Source organism: Haematobia irritans, chromosome 2, assembly GCF_050003625.1.
Source record: "Haematobia irritans isolate KBUSLIRL chromosome 2, ASM5000362v1, whole genome shotgun sequence".
NCBI lineage: Eukaryota > Metazoa > Arthropoda > Insecta > Diptera > Muscidae > Haematobia > Haematobia irritans.
Genome location: NC_134398.1, coordinates 225,289,086 through 225,305,147, shown reverse-complemented (window position 1 = coordinate 225,305,147; position 16,062 = coordinate 225,289,086). Strand labels below are relative to the sequence as shown.

The window sequence follows — 16,062 nt, the reverse complement described above, 5'->3', positions numbered from 1 at the left end:
GTTCATATCAGTCCATAATTATATATAGCCCCTATATAAACCGATCCCCAGATTTGAACTCCGGAGCCACTTGGACGAGCAAAATTCATCCGATCCGGTTTAAATTTGCAACGTTGTGTTAATATATGGCCGCTAATAACCATATCGGTTCATAATCATGCTTGCCACTCGAGCAAAAATAATCTAGCAAAATTTGTCGAAATTTTATTCCTATAGAAAATGTTGTCAAAATTTTAATTCCATAGAGAATGTTGTCAAAATTTTAAATCGTTTGACAATTTAGTAAAAATTTTATTTCTATAGAAAATTTTGTCAAAATGTTATGTCTATAGAAAATTTTGTCCAAATTTTACTTCTATAGAAAATGTTGTCAAAATTTTATTTTGTCAAAATTTTATTTCTATAGAAAATTTTGTCAAACGTAATTATATACGTATTTAATCGGCCATTTTAAGTTTAATATATACCACGTATGGACTACGTAGTATATATTACGGTATTAGGAAGTTTTAAGATCGGCAAAAGTTACCGCAACCCAAGTAAATCGATTGTGGATGACAGTCTTCAGTAGAAGTTTCTACGCAATCCATGGTGGAGGGTACATAAGCTTCGGCCTTGCCGAACTTACGGCCGTATATACTTGTTTTTTAATTGAAATGTCTTCAATCACGAAAATTATAGTATCAATCACTGTTTTAATTGGACGTTAAAAAATACTTCACTAGAAAGATAATTGATATTATTAGCAAATTTTAATTAATTTTTTAAAATATTCCATTCAAAATTTAATGGATGTTGATTGCAAAACTCAATGAAATTTTTCATTAAAAACTTAACTATTTTCAAAAAATTTCTTAACTGACTTTGCGGTTTTAGTTTGATTAAAAAATGTATTGTTCGAAATAAATTTGTAGTTAAAAATTTTAAAAAATTCCACTTTCACACTTTTTTAATAGACTTTTGTTTTTCTTTGGTCATGAGTCTTAAAATATTCGTTAGACGATCTTATGGCAACTTCATCGGTTGTGCACAGTGCTGTTAACGTGTATTTAGCAGACAATCCAGGTTCGAGTCACGATAGACAACAATCAGAAAGCTGGTGTATAATTTTATCGTAGTCAGATAAACATTGCCTGTTTTCCGTTTGACACTACAATTTTTTCTATGGGTGTCCATCCAATTTCTATAATTTGACAAATATCAAGCACAACAGACATGAATAAACCGTAAATTTAATTTGCAGATTGGTTGAACAATTAATCTCACATGTAATCTCATTCATTACTTTTTATAATGGATAATTGACCAACTCCGAGTAGGCATATTTCCATCAATTCAGCCGTTTATCCGCCTCCGGTGTAGACAATTGTGGATCAGTCGCCTCCGGCACAAATGGGTCGGCTTCATTCTGATACGATATACAATATGATATGGTAGAATTTGGTTGGGTATTGACTAGAATTTACTAGGAATTATACAAAATGTAACACAAGTACACCGCCTGTGGTATCACAGTTACCCGAAAAACTAGAACATAATTGCTGTAAAAATTTTGAAAATCTTCGGACTCATAGTATTTATGTCCTCTCATAACCCTTGTGAAATCCACCAATAAATTTCACCGTTATTTATGAAAACTTTTCCCATAGTGAATTTCTTTCTCCCATACTGCAGACCAGTGTTAAAAAACCCAAGATTCCCAGCATTTGATAATTGCGAATAACCCCAAACAACCTTAGAATACCACCCCAAAGGAACTAATCACAAAACAAAAACCCACTGATAAGATGGCCTCGTAATATTCTGGCAATAAGTGAAACGTTCAAAAAAAGCTCTCGCTAAAAATTATTTTAGTTTAGAATTTCCAAGTGCGAAAACAATACACACTGATGATGAAAATGGCAAGACGACAAAAATTACTCATCTACTTTTGTATACTGGGAGTAAGAAAATGTGAAATAAATTCAAATGGAAATGACTTAAATATTCAAAATAATCCAAATTATTACAGTTGACCTGGGGATCCATGGCTACAGAGGAAAATGAGACAGTTCCCAAAGAAGAAATTCAAACAATGCCCGAAAATGAGAAAGAGAGTTTCCCTATGGAAGGGAAAGAAATTGTACCAAAGGAAGAACAAGTGAATTTACCCACCCAAGATAAAGAGATTTTCTCTGCAGATGAGAAGGATATTGGACGTAGTATAGCAAACGCAATTTTGGAAGCATCTACAGAAGTTTTGAATTTGGAAACAACCTCTGCAATTACCGAAACGATAGATGAAACCACGACAAATGATGTTCCAGAACTTACTACAACAATTCCCACCATCACCCCGAAAGCTACACAGTCTGTTCCCCTAGAAATCTATGCCGTACATCAAATGAATTCAATTCTCAATCATTTATTGAGAACCGTGTATACATTTGTCAGTCAAGTTCTACAGGAATCACAAGATTCCGATTATCCTCGAGATAAATTGAAAAATTACGCTGAACATGCCCAGAGATTTCTCACACTCGAAGAAGATGCTGAAGATAATATTGCAAATGAAGAATTCTACTACAGTATAATGCTGAAGAAATTAAACTTCCTCAAGAGTAAATTGACGAAAAATTTGCAAACCTATTTGCCAGAGGATTGGGTTGAGATGTTCTTGAAGAACAAGGATGATACCATAATATGGCTTGATGAAGCTTCGGACGAAATGCATATGAAATTTATTACCTACGTTTCGGATGAGGAGGATCATGTGAAACATCAGTATTTCAATGAAGTCTTCGATGATATCAAACGTGTGAATCTTGTACAAATAAAATTGGCCATACTTTTGGATTTGGTGAAGGTTGCCACAAATCGAAAACACATAACATTTATGGATTTGTATATGCAATAGATTTCTGTTCTTTGTTTTGCTGTGTTTTCTAATAAAAGTACAAATAAACTGCAATATTGTAAATAAATAGGAATACCAGGAATGTTTTATAAATGCGACTCTAGTTTTTGAATGGTAAATCACGCAGAAAAATAGTTTCCTTCACAATTATAATGTACCATCACTTGTGTCACTGATGCGCCAATGTAAAGGGTGATACGGTCAAAATTTGGTCAAGGGAAAACGCGTGTAAATCGGTGAAATCGTTTATTTAAAAAATCAAATTAAATTTCTTTTTCAAGTTCAATTAGTATAAAATTCAGGAAAAGTATTCAGTTAGGCTTTCGCTTTTCCAAATCCGAATTGTCGGGCCTCACGCTAGGCACCTGCCATCAGATTTTGTACAGCCACCTTGTCCACCTTCTTCGCCGCAGAAAGCCAGTTTGCCTTGAACTGCTGCTCGTCCTAAGCAGTTTTTTTTTTTGGTCTTTAGGTTCCGCTTGACAATAGCCCAGTATTTCTCAATTGGGCGGAGCTCTGGCGTGTTAGGAGGGCTCTTGCCCTTGGGAACCACCTGCACGTTGTTGGCGGCGTACCACTCCATGGCCTTTTTTCCGTAATGGCAAGATGCCAAATCCGGCCAAAACAGTACGGAACAACCGTGTTTCTTCAGGAAAGGCAGCAGACGTTTATTCAAACACTCTTTCACGTAAATTTCTTGGTTGACAGTCCCGAAAGCTATGAAAATACTGCTTTACAAGCCACAGGTACAGATGGCTTGCCAAACCAGATATTTCTTTGCGAACTTTGACAGTTTTATGTGCTTGAAAATATCTGCTACCTTTCCCCTTCCTTTTGCCGTATAAAACTCCTGTCCCGGAAGCTGCTTGTAGTCGGCTTTGACGTAGGTTTCGTCGTCCATTACCACACAGTCAAACTTCGTCAGCATCGTCGTGTACAGCCTCCATCGCGATTTGCTCTTCTTGCTTGGACGGCATTTTGACAACTGAAGAGTGAATTCCAAAATCAAAATAGGAGCAACATTCTACACACACACAGCTTCAAAATGAGGGGTGTTCAGGTTTTTTAAATGCAAAAGTGAAAAAAATACGTTTATATTGACCAAATTTTGACCGTATCACCCTTTAGTGGTAAATTTCCATGCCACTTTTGAGCCAATAAATGTCATTTATGCATTTAAACTAGGAAGCCTTAAATCTAGGTTCTACAAAATTTATATTGAATACATATTTCATTAAACTTTTATTACCTTTTTGCGGTCTATTAACAAAAAATCATGATTATAAAGAAACTTCACAGTAAACAATATTCTTAGAATTTCAAGAACAACTTTAGATAAAGATGGAAGCCACCGTGGTGCAACGGTTAGCATGCCCACCTTGCATACAGAAGGTCGTGGGTTCGATTCCTGCTACGACCGAACACCAAAAAGTTTTTCAGCGGTGGATTATCCCACCTCAGTAATGCTGGTGACATTTCTGAGGGATTCAAAGCTTCTCTAAGTGGTTTCACTGGAATGTGGAACGCCGTTCGGACTCGGCTATAAAAAGGAGGTCCCTTGTCATTGAGCTTAACATGGAATCGGGCAGCACTCAGTGATAAGAGAGAAGTTCACCACTGTGGTATCACAATGGACTGAATAGTCTAAGTGAGCCTGATACATCGGGCTGCCACATAACCTAACCTTACCTAGATTAAAGATGCAAAATTCTCAAGAAATTTCTAAAGACTAAATATGTCAGTTAATTTAAAGATTATTTAGTTTATCGACCTTTTTCTGATTATTAACTATTTGCATAACAGGTTGGCTGATAAGTCCCCGGTCTGACACATAGATAGCGTCGCTAGTATTAAATAGTACCAACCTTCAAATGATTCGTGTCAAAATTTGACGTCTGTAAGTCAATTAGTTTGTGAGATGGAGCGTCTTTTGTGAAGCAACTTTTGTTATTGTGAAAAAAAATGGAAAAAAAAAGGAATTTCGTGTTTTGATAAAATACTGTTTTCGGAAGGGAAAAAATACGGCGGAAGCAAAAACTTGGCTTGATAATAAGTTTCCGGACTCTGTCTTCAGGGAAATCAACAATAATTGATTGGTATACAAAATTCAAGCGTGGTGAAATGAGCACGGAGGACGGTGAACGCAGTGGACGCCCGAAAGAGGTGATTACCGACGAAAACATTAAAAAAAAATCCACAAAATGATTTTGAATGACCGTAAAATGAAGTTGATCGAGATAGCAGAGGCCTTAAAGATATCAAAGGAACGTGTTGGTCATATCATTCATCAATATTTGGATATGCGGAAGCTCTGTGCAAAATGGGTGCCGCGCGAGCTCACATTTGACCAAAAACGTAAAACGTAATACACCCGAGTTTTTCCGTCGATATGTAACAATGGATGAACCATGGCTCCATCACTACACTCCTGAGTCCAATCGACAGTCGGCTGTGTGGACAGCGACCGGTGAACCGTCTCCGAAGCGTGGAAAGGCTCAAAAGTCCGCTGGCAAAGTAATGACCTCTATTTTTTGGGATGCGCATGGAATAATTTTTATCGATTATCTTGAGAAGGGAAAAACCATCAAGAGTGACTATTATATGGCGTTATTGGAGCGTTTGAAGGTCGAAATCGCGGCAAAATTACCCCATATGAAGGAGAAAAAAGTGTTGTTCCACCAAGACAACGCACCGTGCCTCAAATCATTGAGAACGATGGCAAAAATTCATGAATTGGGCTTCGAATTGCTTCCCCACCCACCGTATTCTCCAGATCTGGCCCCCAGCGACTTTTTCTTGTTCTCAGACCTCAAAAGGATGCTCGCAGGGAAAAAATTTGGCTGCAATGAAGAGATGATCGCCGAAACGGAGGCCTATTTTGAGGCAAAACCGAAGGAGTACTACCAAAATGGTATCAAAAAATTGGAAGGCCGTTATAATCGTTGTATCGCTATGTTGAATAATAAAAACGAATTTTGACAAAAACATGTGTTTTTCTTTGTTAGACCGGGTATTTATATTTTTTCTGAGCTTTCAAGGTCATATTTGAATGGGAATACAACAAATATTGAATTATCCCATTGTTTTCTTCCAATTGGGATTATTTCCAGCCTCAGCAGGGATTATTCTTTTTATTACACCCTCCACCATAGGATGGGGGTATATTAACTTTGTCATTCCGTTTGTAACACATCGAAATATTGCTCTAAGACCCCACAAACTATATATATATATATATATATATATATATATATATATATATATATATATATATATATATATATATATATATATATATATATATATATATATATATATATATATATATATATATATATATATATATATATATATAATGGGTCGTGGTGAAATTCTGAGTCGATCTGAGCATGTCCGTCCGTCTGTTGAAATCAGGATAACTTCCGAACGAAACAAGCTATCGACTTGAAACTTGGCACAAGTAGTTGTTATTGATGTAGGTCGGATGCTATTGCAAATGGGCCATATCGGTCCACTTTTACGTATAGCCCCCATATAAACCGATCCCCCAATTTGGCTTGCGGAGACTCTAAGAAAAGCAAATTTCATCCGATCCGGCTGAAATTTTGTATATTATGTAAGTATATGGTCTCTAATGACCATGCAAAAATTGGTCCACATCGGTCCATAATTATATATAGCCCCCATATAAACCGATCACCAGATCTGATCTCCGGAGCCTCTTGGAAGACCAAAATTCATCTGATTCAGTTGAAATTTGCTACATGGTGTTAGTATATGGACTCTAATGACCATGCAAAAATTGATCCACATCGGCCCATAATTACATATAGCTCCCATATAAACCGATCCCCCGATTTGGCTTGCAAAGCCTCTAAGAGAAGCAAATTTCATCTGATCCGGCTGAAATATGGTAATAGTGTAAGTATATGGTCTCTAACAACTACGCAAAAAGTGGTCCACATCGGTCCATAATTATATATAGCCCCCATATAAACTGATCCCCAGATTTGGCCTCCGGAGCCTCTTGGAAGACCAAAATTCAACTGATTCAGTTGAAATTTGGTACGTGGTGTTAATATATGGCCTCAAACACCAATGCAAAAATTGGTCGAAATCGGTCCATAATTATATATAGCCCCCATATAAACTGATCCCCAGATTTGGCCTCCGGAGCCCCTTGCGATTCGGTTGAAATTTGGTACGTGATGTTAGTATATGGTATTCAACAACCATACAGGAATTGGTTCATATCAGTCCATAATTATATATAGCCCCCATATAAACCGATCCCCAGATTTGACCTCTGGTGCCTTTTGGAAAAGCAAAATTCATCCGATCTGGTTAAAATTTGGTACGTGGTGGTAGTATATGATATTTAACAATCATGCCAAAAGTGGTCCATATCAGTCCATAATCATATATAGCCCCCATATAAACCGATCCCGAGATTTGGTTTTGGAGCCTCTTGGAGGAGCGAATTTCATCCGAGTCAATTGAAATTTGGTACATTGTGCTAGTATATGGCCGTTAACAACCATGTCTAACTAGGTCCATATCGGTCTATAGTTATATATAGCCCTCAGACAAATCGATCCCTAATCACACAAAAATTTGGTCCATATCAAGTTCATAATTTTATATAGCCCCCATATAAGCGACCCCCATATTTCAACTCTGGCTCTCTACGTACCGTGCAAAAGTCCATATCGATTCGTAATTATTTGTAGACTTACCTATACATAACTTTTTTGTCTAATATATACCACGTATGGACTAACTCACAATTTAGAAAACGATGTTAAGAAGTTTTAAGATACTACTACCCAAGTAATTCGATTGTGGATAACAGTCTTTCGTAGAAGTTTCTACGCAATCCATGGTGGAGGGTACATAAGATTCGGCCTGGCCGAACTTACGACCGTATATACTTGTTGGATATTCAATTTATTGTCAATGACATTTGCAAAAAAATACGTCCTTTAATACGCTACTAATACAGCACGACATAAAAACATATTTAATAATTACAAAAATAATTAACATAAACTAATATCACAATATACTGAATAGTCTAAGGGAGCCTGAAACGAAATCGGGATGCCACTGTAACCTATCCTTTAATATCACAGTAAAACTTAACATATGTTGCATCAAAGATGGTAACCGATCATTAGTTCGTTAAATCACCATTTTTTTTCATTTAACTTAAGGAAAATTTGCATTAGCTAAGAATCATACCATAGGCATTTATCTAAGGATCGCAACTTTAAAAGATTTGTACGTCAAATTTAATGACGGTAATCTTAAAAAAAATTGTGTACGTTTTTTAATTAAACTTTCTTAATTTAAAGAACTTTGTATTAAAGTTGTGTAAAATGTAAGTCCTAAACTTAAGGTTAGATATTAATTCGTTTGTTAAACAAATTTCAATAATAGCCATTGAAGGAATAGTGCTAGCATATATAGAACCGCATCAGACATTTGACTTCGCTGCTGGATCTAATCTCCAAAAACAGAATCTGGTTACCGACCAATGTTGCTGTTGCTCGAATTATCCCGATTAAAAGATAAATACGAGTGCTGAAATTTTGACAATATCCAGTTGCGAGCATTGGTCCAATCACATACTCAGAGTTCCTCTTTTTATGTCATCTACTTTTTTTAAATTTTATTCTGTCACATTGTAAAAATGTGTCTAAAGATCGTGGCACATATTTTTTAAGAAATAATCGAACGAAATGCCTTGATCATACCAGTTGTTTAGGAAGCCCCAGTGTTATAATGGTTAGCCCGCCTGCCTTGCATATTTACAAAGGGTCATGGGATCAATTCTAATTTCGACCGAGTTTTTCAACGGTAGATTAACCCTTCTCAAAAAATGTTTCCAATTAATGTCTTAATTGAGTTTTAAAAAATATTCAATCAATTATTTTTTTAATTGACTTCCAATTAATTTTTTAATTGATACTATCATTTTTGTGATTGAAAACATTTCAATTAACAAATTAATTGGACCAATTAATTTCGTGATTGAATCAGAAAATGTTTATTGTATGTAATATGACAAGAAAAAAATTTCACGAAAATCTTTCCAATTAAAATTTTATTTGAGTTTTCAAAAAATATTCAATTAGAAATTTAATTGATTCAACAAATTTTTTAATTGAAACAAACATCAATCACAAAAATTAATAGTATCAATAAAATTTTTAATTGATACTATCGTTTCGGTGATTGAAGACATTTCAATCAAAAAATTAATTGGATCAATTAATTTCGTGATTGAATCAAATTTTTTTTTTTATGTGTGGTGACATATTTGAGCATGTCAAAGCTTCTCCAAGTGAAAACTCCCTGTCATTGAGCTGAAAATAGAATCGAACAGCACTCATTGATAAGAGAGAAGTGGACAACTTGCGGTACCACAATGGTGATACCTAACCTATCTGACACTTCGTGGAAATAATCTAGTTTACCAATATATTAATTTTTTTCGTTTTTTAATTGGTCACATCTTATGAATCCCAGAAACCTTTTTCTCGGAACACATTCGCCCGATGTTCCAATTATTTCAACTATTCCATGTCCACTAAATGTCATGCAGGATACGAAAAAATAGGTATATAAAATCTTGCAATGTATTCATTCATATGAAGTTCAAATCCATTCGTCGTAAATTTGTTTTTTTACGTTGGTATGAGTACCATATCAAAGTATTATAAAAGTCGGAGGAGGACTTGCAACCCTTGGTTTTTGAATCTCTATTATCTATAGTCACATATCACATTGATTCTTCGTGGTTTTTTCAGGAGGACAAATTAGATTTTCCAAAATAAATAAATAATTTTAAAAATATTTCACTATTTTTTGTCTACCATAGTAATATCCTCAAATATAAATTAAAAGACGTGGGATTTTATGTTGCACTTTCATAATAGTAGTTAGTATTAATAATATTCATCGCCACTTAACTAAGCTTGGAACTCTTTAAACATAATTTCACTTAATTGTTTTCATTTGTCTAAGCATAGAGCAAACATCTTGAAATGTGAAATATTCTCTTACACTGCGATCACTGTGATGTATGATAATAGCGAATCTCTTTGAAACGACCAAATAGCCTCTCTCTTACTACAATATCCTGTGTCTCTTGTATACCTTGCAGCAAATCGAAAAGTTCTCGATGACTATCCAAAATTTCTTCGCTCATGCGGGCACGCAACAAAACTGCCGCCTTGGACAATTTATCATTGAATTTACGCTCCTCGATGGAAAGGCGAGCAAGTAATTCAAACATGCCCAAAAGGCCACGACGCAATATGATATCCTCTTTTTCCTCTTTGGCCAAACCCGATTTAATAGTGGCTATCAATTGTTGTAATTCCATAAGTAAAGCCTCTTTCTCCTCCACGGTGCCATCATGATGACGTAGATTATCCGACTTTTGTATATAGTCCTTCAACATTTGGGCCGTATTGCCATGATCATTGACGGGTATGGAATCGAGTAATTGTTGTACAAAACTTTGTGTCAATTTCAGCATATTATCCAGCTTGAGACCGGTTATGACATCAACATAATTATAAAATTGACCGATAATGCGACGAGCATCTTCTTCATTATTGATTAGGTCATCGCGACCATTGTTGAGGCTGGCTGCCCCTGCCTATGGCAACATAGAAAAAAGACTTGATAATTTCCTATATATCGATCTATCGATCCAGATGTCAATAGAACTTACTTGATGTTGTCTGGTTGTTGTGGTTATTACAACCAAAATCAGTACTACTGACCACCACGATCGCTTGTTGGCGTAATCCATGTTCAATCGCTCTAATCGTTACTATTGCACTGTTTTTGTCGTCTATCGTATCTTGGCAAATGGAAATTTCTAATCTTAGTATGAGATTTGATTTTGTTTTCGTTTTTCAGCTACACAAACAGTTCAAACAGAGTTCCACCGGCGATGATGATGATGTTGATGATGGCGTTGCTCTCATATCCACCACTACCCGCTACAGTTTTATTCCCAATTTCATACGTTCTAATCTCTTTCGACAATGAAATTTCATTGTCATTTACTTTGAATTATCAGTTGTGTTTAATTATTTTTGAGCAAAACATTTCATATATGTGTGTGAGAAGCATTGTTTGTCCATGTATAGAGCTTGACCGCAAAATAAACGACAAACAATGAGATCGTATGACAAATAGAGAGATTATGAGAATATGGCAACACCCTACAGAAAAATTGTGGAGAGCATAGAGAAAAGGCTCTCTATGGGTTCAAAATGCAATTATCTCTAGACAAGAGATAACGGATATAAGAATGTGAGAATGTGAGAATGTGAGAAAAAAAACACAACTTTTTTCTTATAAGAAATTGTTATTTATAAGAAAACATTTCAGACATATGAATATAAGAAAATTCCTTGTTTTTATAGAATATATAATAAAATCTCGCTTGTGACAAGCAAATTAAAAAGATCTCGCTTTATAGTTTAAAATTATTTTTATTACCAAAAATTAGTAAATATCCATTCTCTGGTGTAGTTGTTAAATAAAAGCAATGAATAGTTTTCATCATAACGTTGGGAAACATGTAATTAAAAATTGTTTTTATTTACATCAATGCGCTAGGCCCTATTAGCTAAAAGAACATCATCCAAAAAAGTATAGTGTGATTGCTTTTGGCTGGAGAAATCACAACCAACTATTGTTGACTTGAAAATAAACAAATGTTTGTGTATCGCACCTTATATCGTTACAACTATAATGATCCCCGAAGTTTAAAATCTAAGCTTTATTCAATTCAACAGAATTCAATTCAATTCAATTCATTAAATTTGAATTTTATTTGACTTGGTATACAATCCCAAAGAAAAAGAGATACATTGTAGGGTATACCAATTCGCAAAATACCCACAAACAGCATATCGAAGTGTCATCATTTTCGTTAGCAGCTTTGCCATAGTTTCTATTACATTTTCGTTTTGAGACCTGCTCTTGTTTTCATGATTTTCATTTCACAACATGGGGCAAGACGAGTCCACTCACGAAGACGTGGCTTACAGTAATCTCTGAGGCCTTTAATAATCAACTCATATTAGAATTAATTCTACATTTCTGTCCGCAAATCAACAAAGACAATGACAGCTAGTGTCGAGATTCATGAATGGTGTGGCTATTCTAGGAAATTGAGGGGACATCTAAAGCCAATCTTCCCTTGAGAACCGATCGCATTTCACTGAATGAATTGCTTTGGCCACAAATGGAGGGGAGGCATATGTAAAGATGTGTTTTCGTATCAAATTCACTGAGAACATTAGATGTGTTTTTGCATGGATAATGGACAATTAGATTTAAGCAAAGTATAAAGAGAAAACATAGCTTATATAACTACCATTAAAGTCAGATAATTTTTTATGCAATCCATAGAAGACATATGCAGGGTGGCTGATATATATTGCAACCAACTTCAAGTTGATCTCTACTGCTTGGCTGACAATAAAATAAACAGTGACAGTTTATTTTATTGTCAGATAATCTGTTGTGCAATTCATCGAATAAATATACAGAGTGGGTGATATGTATTGTAACCAATTTCACGTTGTTCTAATTTTTAAACCGTTCGTCTGACAGCAGACAGATTTAATCCAGTGACAGTTCATGACAGAATTCATTTGGCTGGAATAGCCACTTCGTTACAGCCCGCAAAGATTTACATGTGAGTAAATCTTTTGTTTTTCTCACCATTGCTGAGAGTTTTGCATCACGCCCAAAAACCCAGTAAAAACCAGTGAAGGCAAGATTTTATCACTTTACCAAAAATTACATAATTTCGATTTCTCCGAACAAGGAAAATTAACTCGATAACTCAAGCGCCGCTGATGGTAATGGTGTGGGCCGTCGTAACGGCCGATGGTCACTCCTCGGTCGTATTCATAGACCGTGAGGTCAAATAAATGCCGAATGTTATCGGGAAATATAAATAAATAAATAAATATCCTAAATACAGTATTGAAGGCTTTGGAAGACAAATATTTCATCCGCAGATCGACTGCGGGGTCCAAATAAACGCCAAACAATATCGAGAAAATAATGTAAAGCCCTGGAGAGACAAACATTTCGCCCGCAGACCGACTGTGGGGTCAAAATAAATGACGAATATTATCGGGTGGTTAAATTGTAAGGGCCGATGTTGAATGTGAACCACATCTAAACGCCACGTTTTTTTCCGAATTTTATTTGACATTTCTCTATTTCAGACTTACTCAATTTGAACCATGGACGTCGTGAATGGGCAGAATGGTTCCAAGAAATGGCAACAGTAGTGGATGATCAATTTTCGAAGAAAATCATCTTCAGTGATGAGGAACATGTTCACCTCAGTGGATTCGTCAATAAACAGAATTGCCGCATTTGGGCGAATGAGAATCCAAGAGTGATTGTCGAAAAACCAATGCACCGACAAAGAGTGACTGTTTGGTGCGGTTTATGGGCTGGCGGCATCATCGGGCCGTATTTTTTCCAAAATGAGGACGGTCAGGCAGTTACTGTGAATGGTGTTCGCTATCGTGAGATGATAACGAACTTTTTATGGCCCGAATTGGAAGATATGGATGTGGACGATATGTGGTTTCAGCAGGACGGTGCCACTTGCCACACAGCTAACGAAACAATGGTTCTTTTGCGCAACAAATTCAATGGCCATGTTATCTCACGTAATGGCGATGTCAATTGGCCGCCAAGATCATGTGATTTGACACCGTTGGACTTTTTTCTTTGGGGTTATTTGAAAGAAAAAGTGTACGTCGATAAGCCAGCAACAATTCAAGAGCTAAAGGATGAGATAATTCGGCACATTAACGGCATAGAACCTCCATTATGCCTCAGCGTCATCGAAAATTTGGACCATCGGATGAAGGTGTGCCACCGAGGTCGCGGCGCCCATTTGGCCGATATTTCGTTCCATACATAATTGAGTAATACCAATATATCATAATAAAATAAAATTACAATAATTTCCTAAATAGTTTGTGTTTTATTCAAAATCAACATCGGCCCTTGAAATTTTAACCACCCTTTATTCTAAAGATAGTATTGAAGGCATGGACAGACAAAGATTTCGGCCACACTCAGCATGCGTCAACCATGAATGGCTAACAATGGCCGGATACCAAAGTGTCGATTAGAGTTCGACCGAAGCATCCATCGGCTTCAAAACACCAAATTTTTTTGTTCGGTCGACCTCTAGTGTCGATCATCTAAAGACAGCGCGTTAGCGAGAATGGACCAACAATGGGGCCACTTTCGTACAACATGTCATGATTTCTTTGTACTAAAGGTAGTCAATTCGAACAAATCCCGTTCCCCCATGTTCCGATATTTGGAAAAGCAAATTGCAAGAAATTATTTTTCTTATAACAAACAAGTAAGGAAAGTCTAAAGTCGGGCGGGGCCGACTATATTATACCCTGCACCACTTTGTAGAACTAAATTTTCGATACCATATCACATCCGTCAAATGTGTTCGGGGTTATATATAAAGGTTTGTCCCAAATACATACATTTAAATATCACTCGATCTGGACAGAATATGATAGACTTCTACAAAATCTATAGACTCAAAATTTAAGTCGACTAATGCACTAGGGTGGAACACAATGTTAGTAAAAGAAATATGGGAAGCATTTAAATCTGAAGCAAATTTTAGGGAAACTTCGCAAAAGTTTATTTATGATTTATCGCTAGATATATATGTATTAGAAGTTTGGGAAAATTAGAGTCATTTTTACAACTTTTCGCAGTGGCGATTTTACAAGGAAAATGTTGGTATTTTTACAATTTTTGTCGAAATCAGAAAAACATATATATGGGAGCTATATCTAAATCTGAACCGATTTCAACCAAATTTGGCACGCATAGCAACAATGCTAATTCTACTCCCTGTGCAAAATTTCAACTAAATCGGACTTAAAAATTGGCCTCTGTGGTCATATGAGTGTAAATCGGGCGAAAGCTATATATGGGAGATATATCCAAATCTGAACCGATTTCAACCAAATTTGACACGCATAGTTACAATGCTAATTCTACTCCCTATGCAAAATTTCAACTAAATCGGAGCACAAAATTGGCCTCTGTGGGCAAATGAGTTTAAATCGGGCGAAAGCTATATATGGGAGCTATATCTAAATCTGAACCGATTTGGCTGGTATTTTGCAAGTTTTTCGAGACTCATAAAATATTCGGATATATGGAATTTGAGGAAGATCGGTTGATATACACGCCAATTATGACCAGATCGTTGAAAAATATATATGGCAGCTATATCTAAATCTGAACCGATTTTTTCCAAAATCAATAGGGATCGTCTTTGAGCCAAAACAGGACCCTATACCAAATTTTAGGACAATCGGGCTAAAACTGCGAGCTGTACTTTGCACACAAAAATACATCAACAGACAGACAGACAGACAGACGGACATCCCTAAATCGACTCAAAATTTAATTCTAAGACGATTGGTATACTAAACTATGGGTCTCAGACTTTTTCTTCTTGGCGTTACATACAAATGCACAAACTTATTATACCCTGTACCACAGTAGTGGTGAAGGGTATAAAAATTCGAGATACACAGGCACTTAAACATCTTATTAAACAGAGTTATCATGCCAAATTTTACGTTTTTATGTTTTAGGATTATAAAGATATCGTCAAACGAATATTTTGCGATTTGCGATTCTAAATTTCGGAACATGGGGGATTGTTCACTTTTAAATAATAGAATTTAAAAAAATATATATAAAGCTTTACTTTGTTGTATTACATATCGGCAACTCGGTAAATATAAAATATTTTAAAATTTTCTATTTTTTTCAATTTCAGGCTTCATTGTTTACCCGATGGCCGGGCCACATGTCGTTCAGTACCCGGCCTAACCAAAGATCAATTGGAACTTTGTTACAAAGCCAGCGACGTAACCACGGCTGCCTTAGAAGGTCTCGACCTGGCCATAAAAGAATGTCAAACCCAGGTAAGGCAAGACTATCCAAACCAACCTACCCACCCCAACGCTCCATTTAGAGAGCTCCAGACACATCCTTATATCAAATGGAAAATGAACAATTAAACACATACCATTTGCTGCTTTCTTTTG

The 16,062-nt window shown here is 35.9% G+C and overlaps 3 protein-coding genes across 3 annotated transcripts in view; 2 read left to right on the top strand and 1 right to left on the bottom strand.

The window, feature by feature from the left end:
* The window catches only part of Wnt10 (Wnt oncogene analog 10), a 104,196-nt gene that overhangs the window by 34,680 nt on the left and 53,454 nt on the right, over positions 1-16,062 (top strand). Inside the window, exon 2 of the mRNA XM_075295115.1 lies at positions 15,792-15,939. Coding sequence (XP_075151230.1) covers positions 15,792-15,939 — 148 coding nt within the window. The remainder of the gene's footprint in view (positions 1-15,791; positions 15,940-16,062) is intronic.
* On the top strand, positions 1,784-2,969 carry LOC142227232 (uncharacterized). Its single transcript, XM_075297654.1, has 2 exons — positions 1,784-1,943; positions 2,012-2,969. The coding sequence occupies exons 1-2, from the start codon at positions 1,890-1,892 to the stop codon at positions 2,894-2,896; spliced, it is 939 nt and encodes a 312-aa protein (XP_075153769.1). The 5' UTR covers positions 1,784-1,889; the 3' UTR covers positions 2,897-2,969.
* LOC142227231 (uncharacterized) lies at positions 9,814-10,950 on the bottom strand. Its single transcript, XM_075297652.1, has 2 exons — positions 10,641-10,950; positions 9,814-10,565 (listed from the first exon to the last, which is right to left on the bottom strand). Exons 1-2 carry the CDS (start codon positions 10,719-10,721, stop codon positions 9,972-9,974), a joined length of 675 nt encoding a protein of 224 aa, XP_075153767.1. The 5' UTR covers positions 10,722-10,950; the 3' UTR covers positions 9,814-9,971.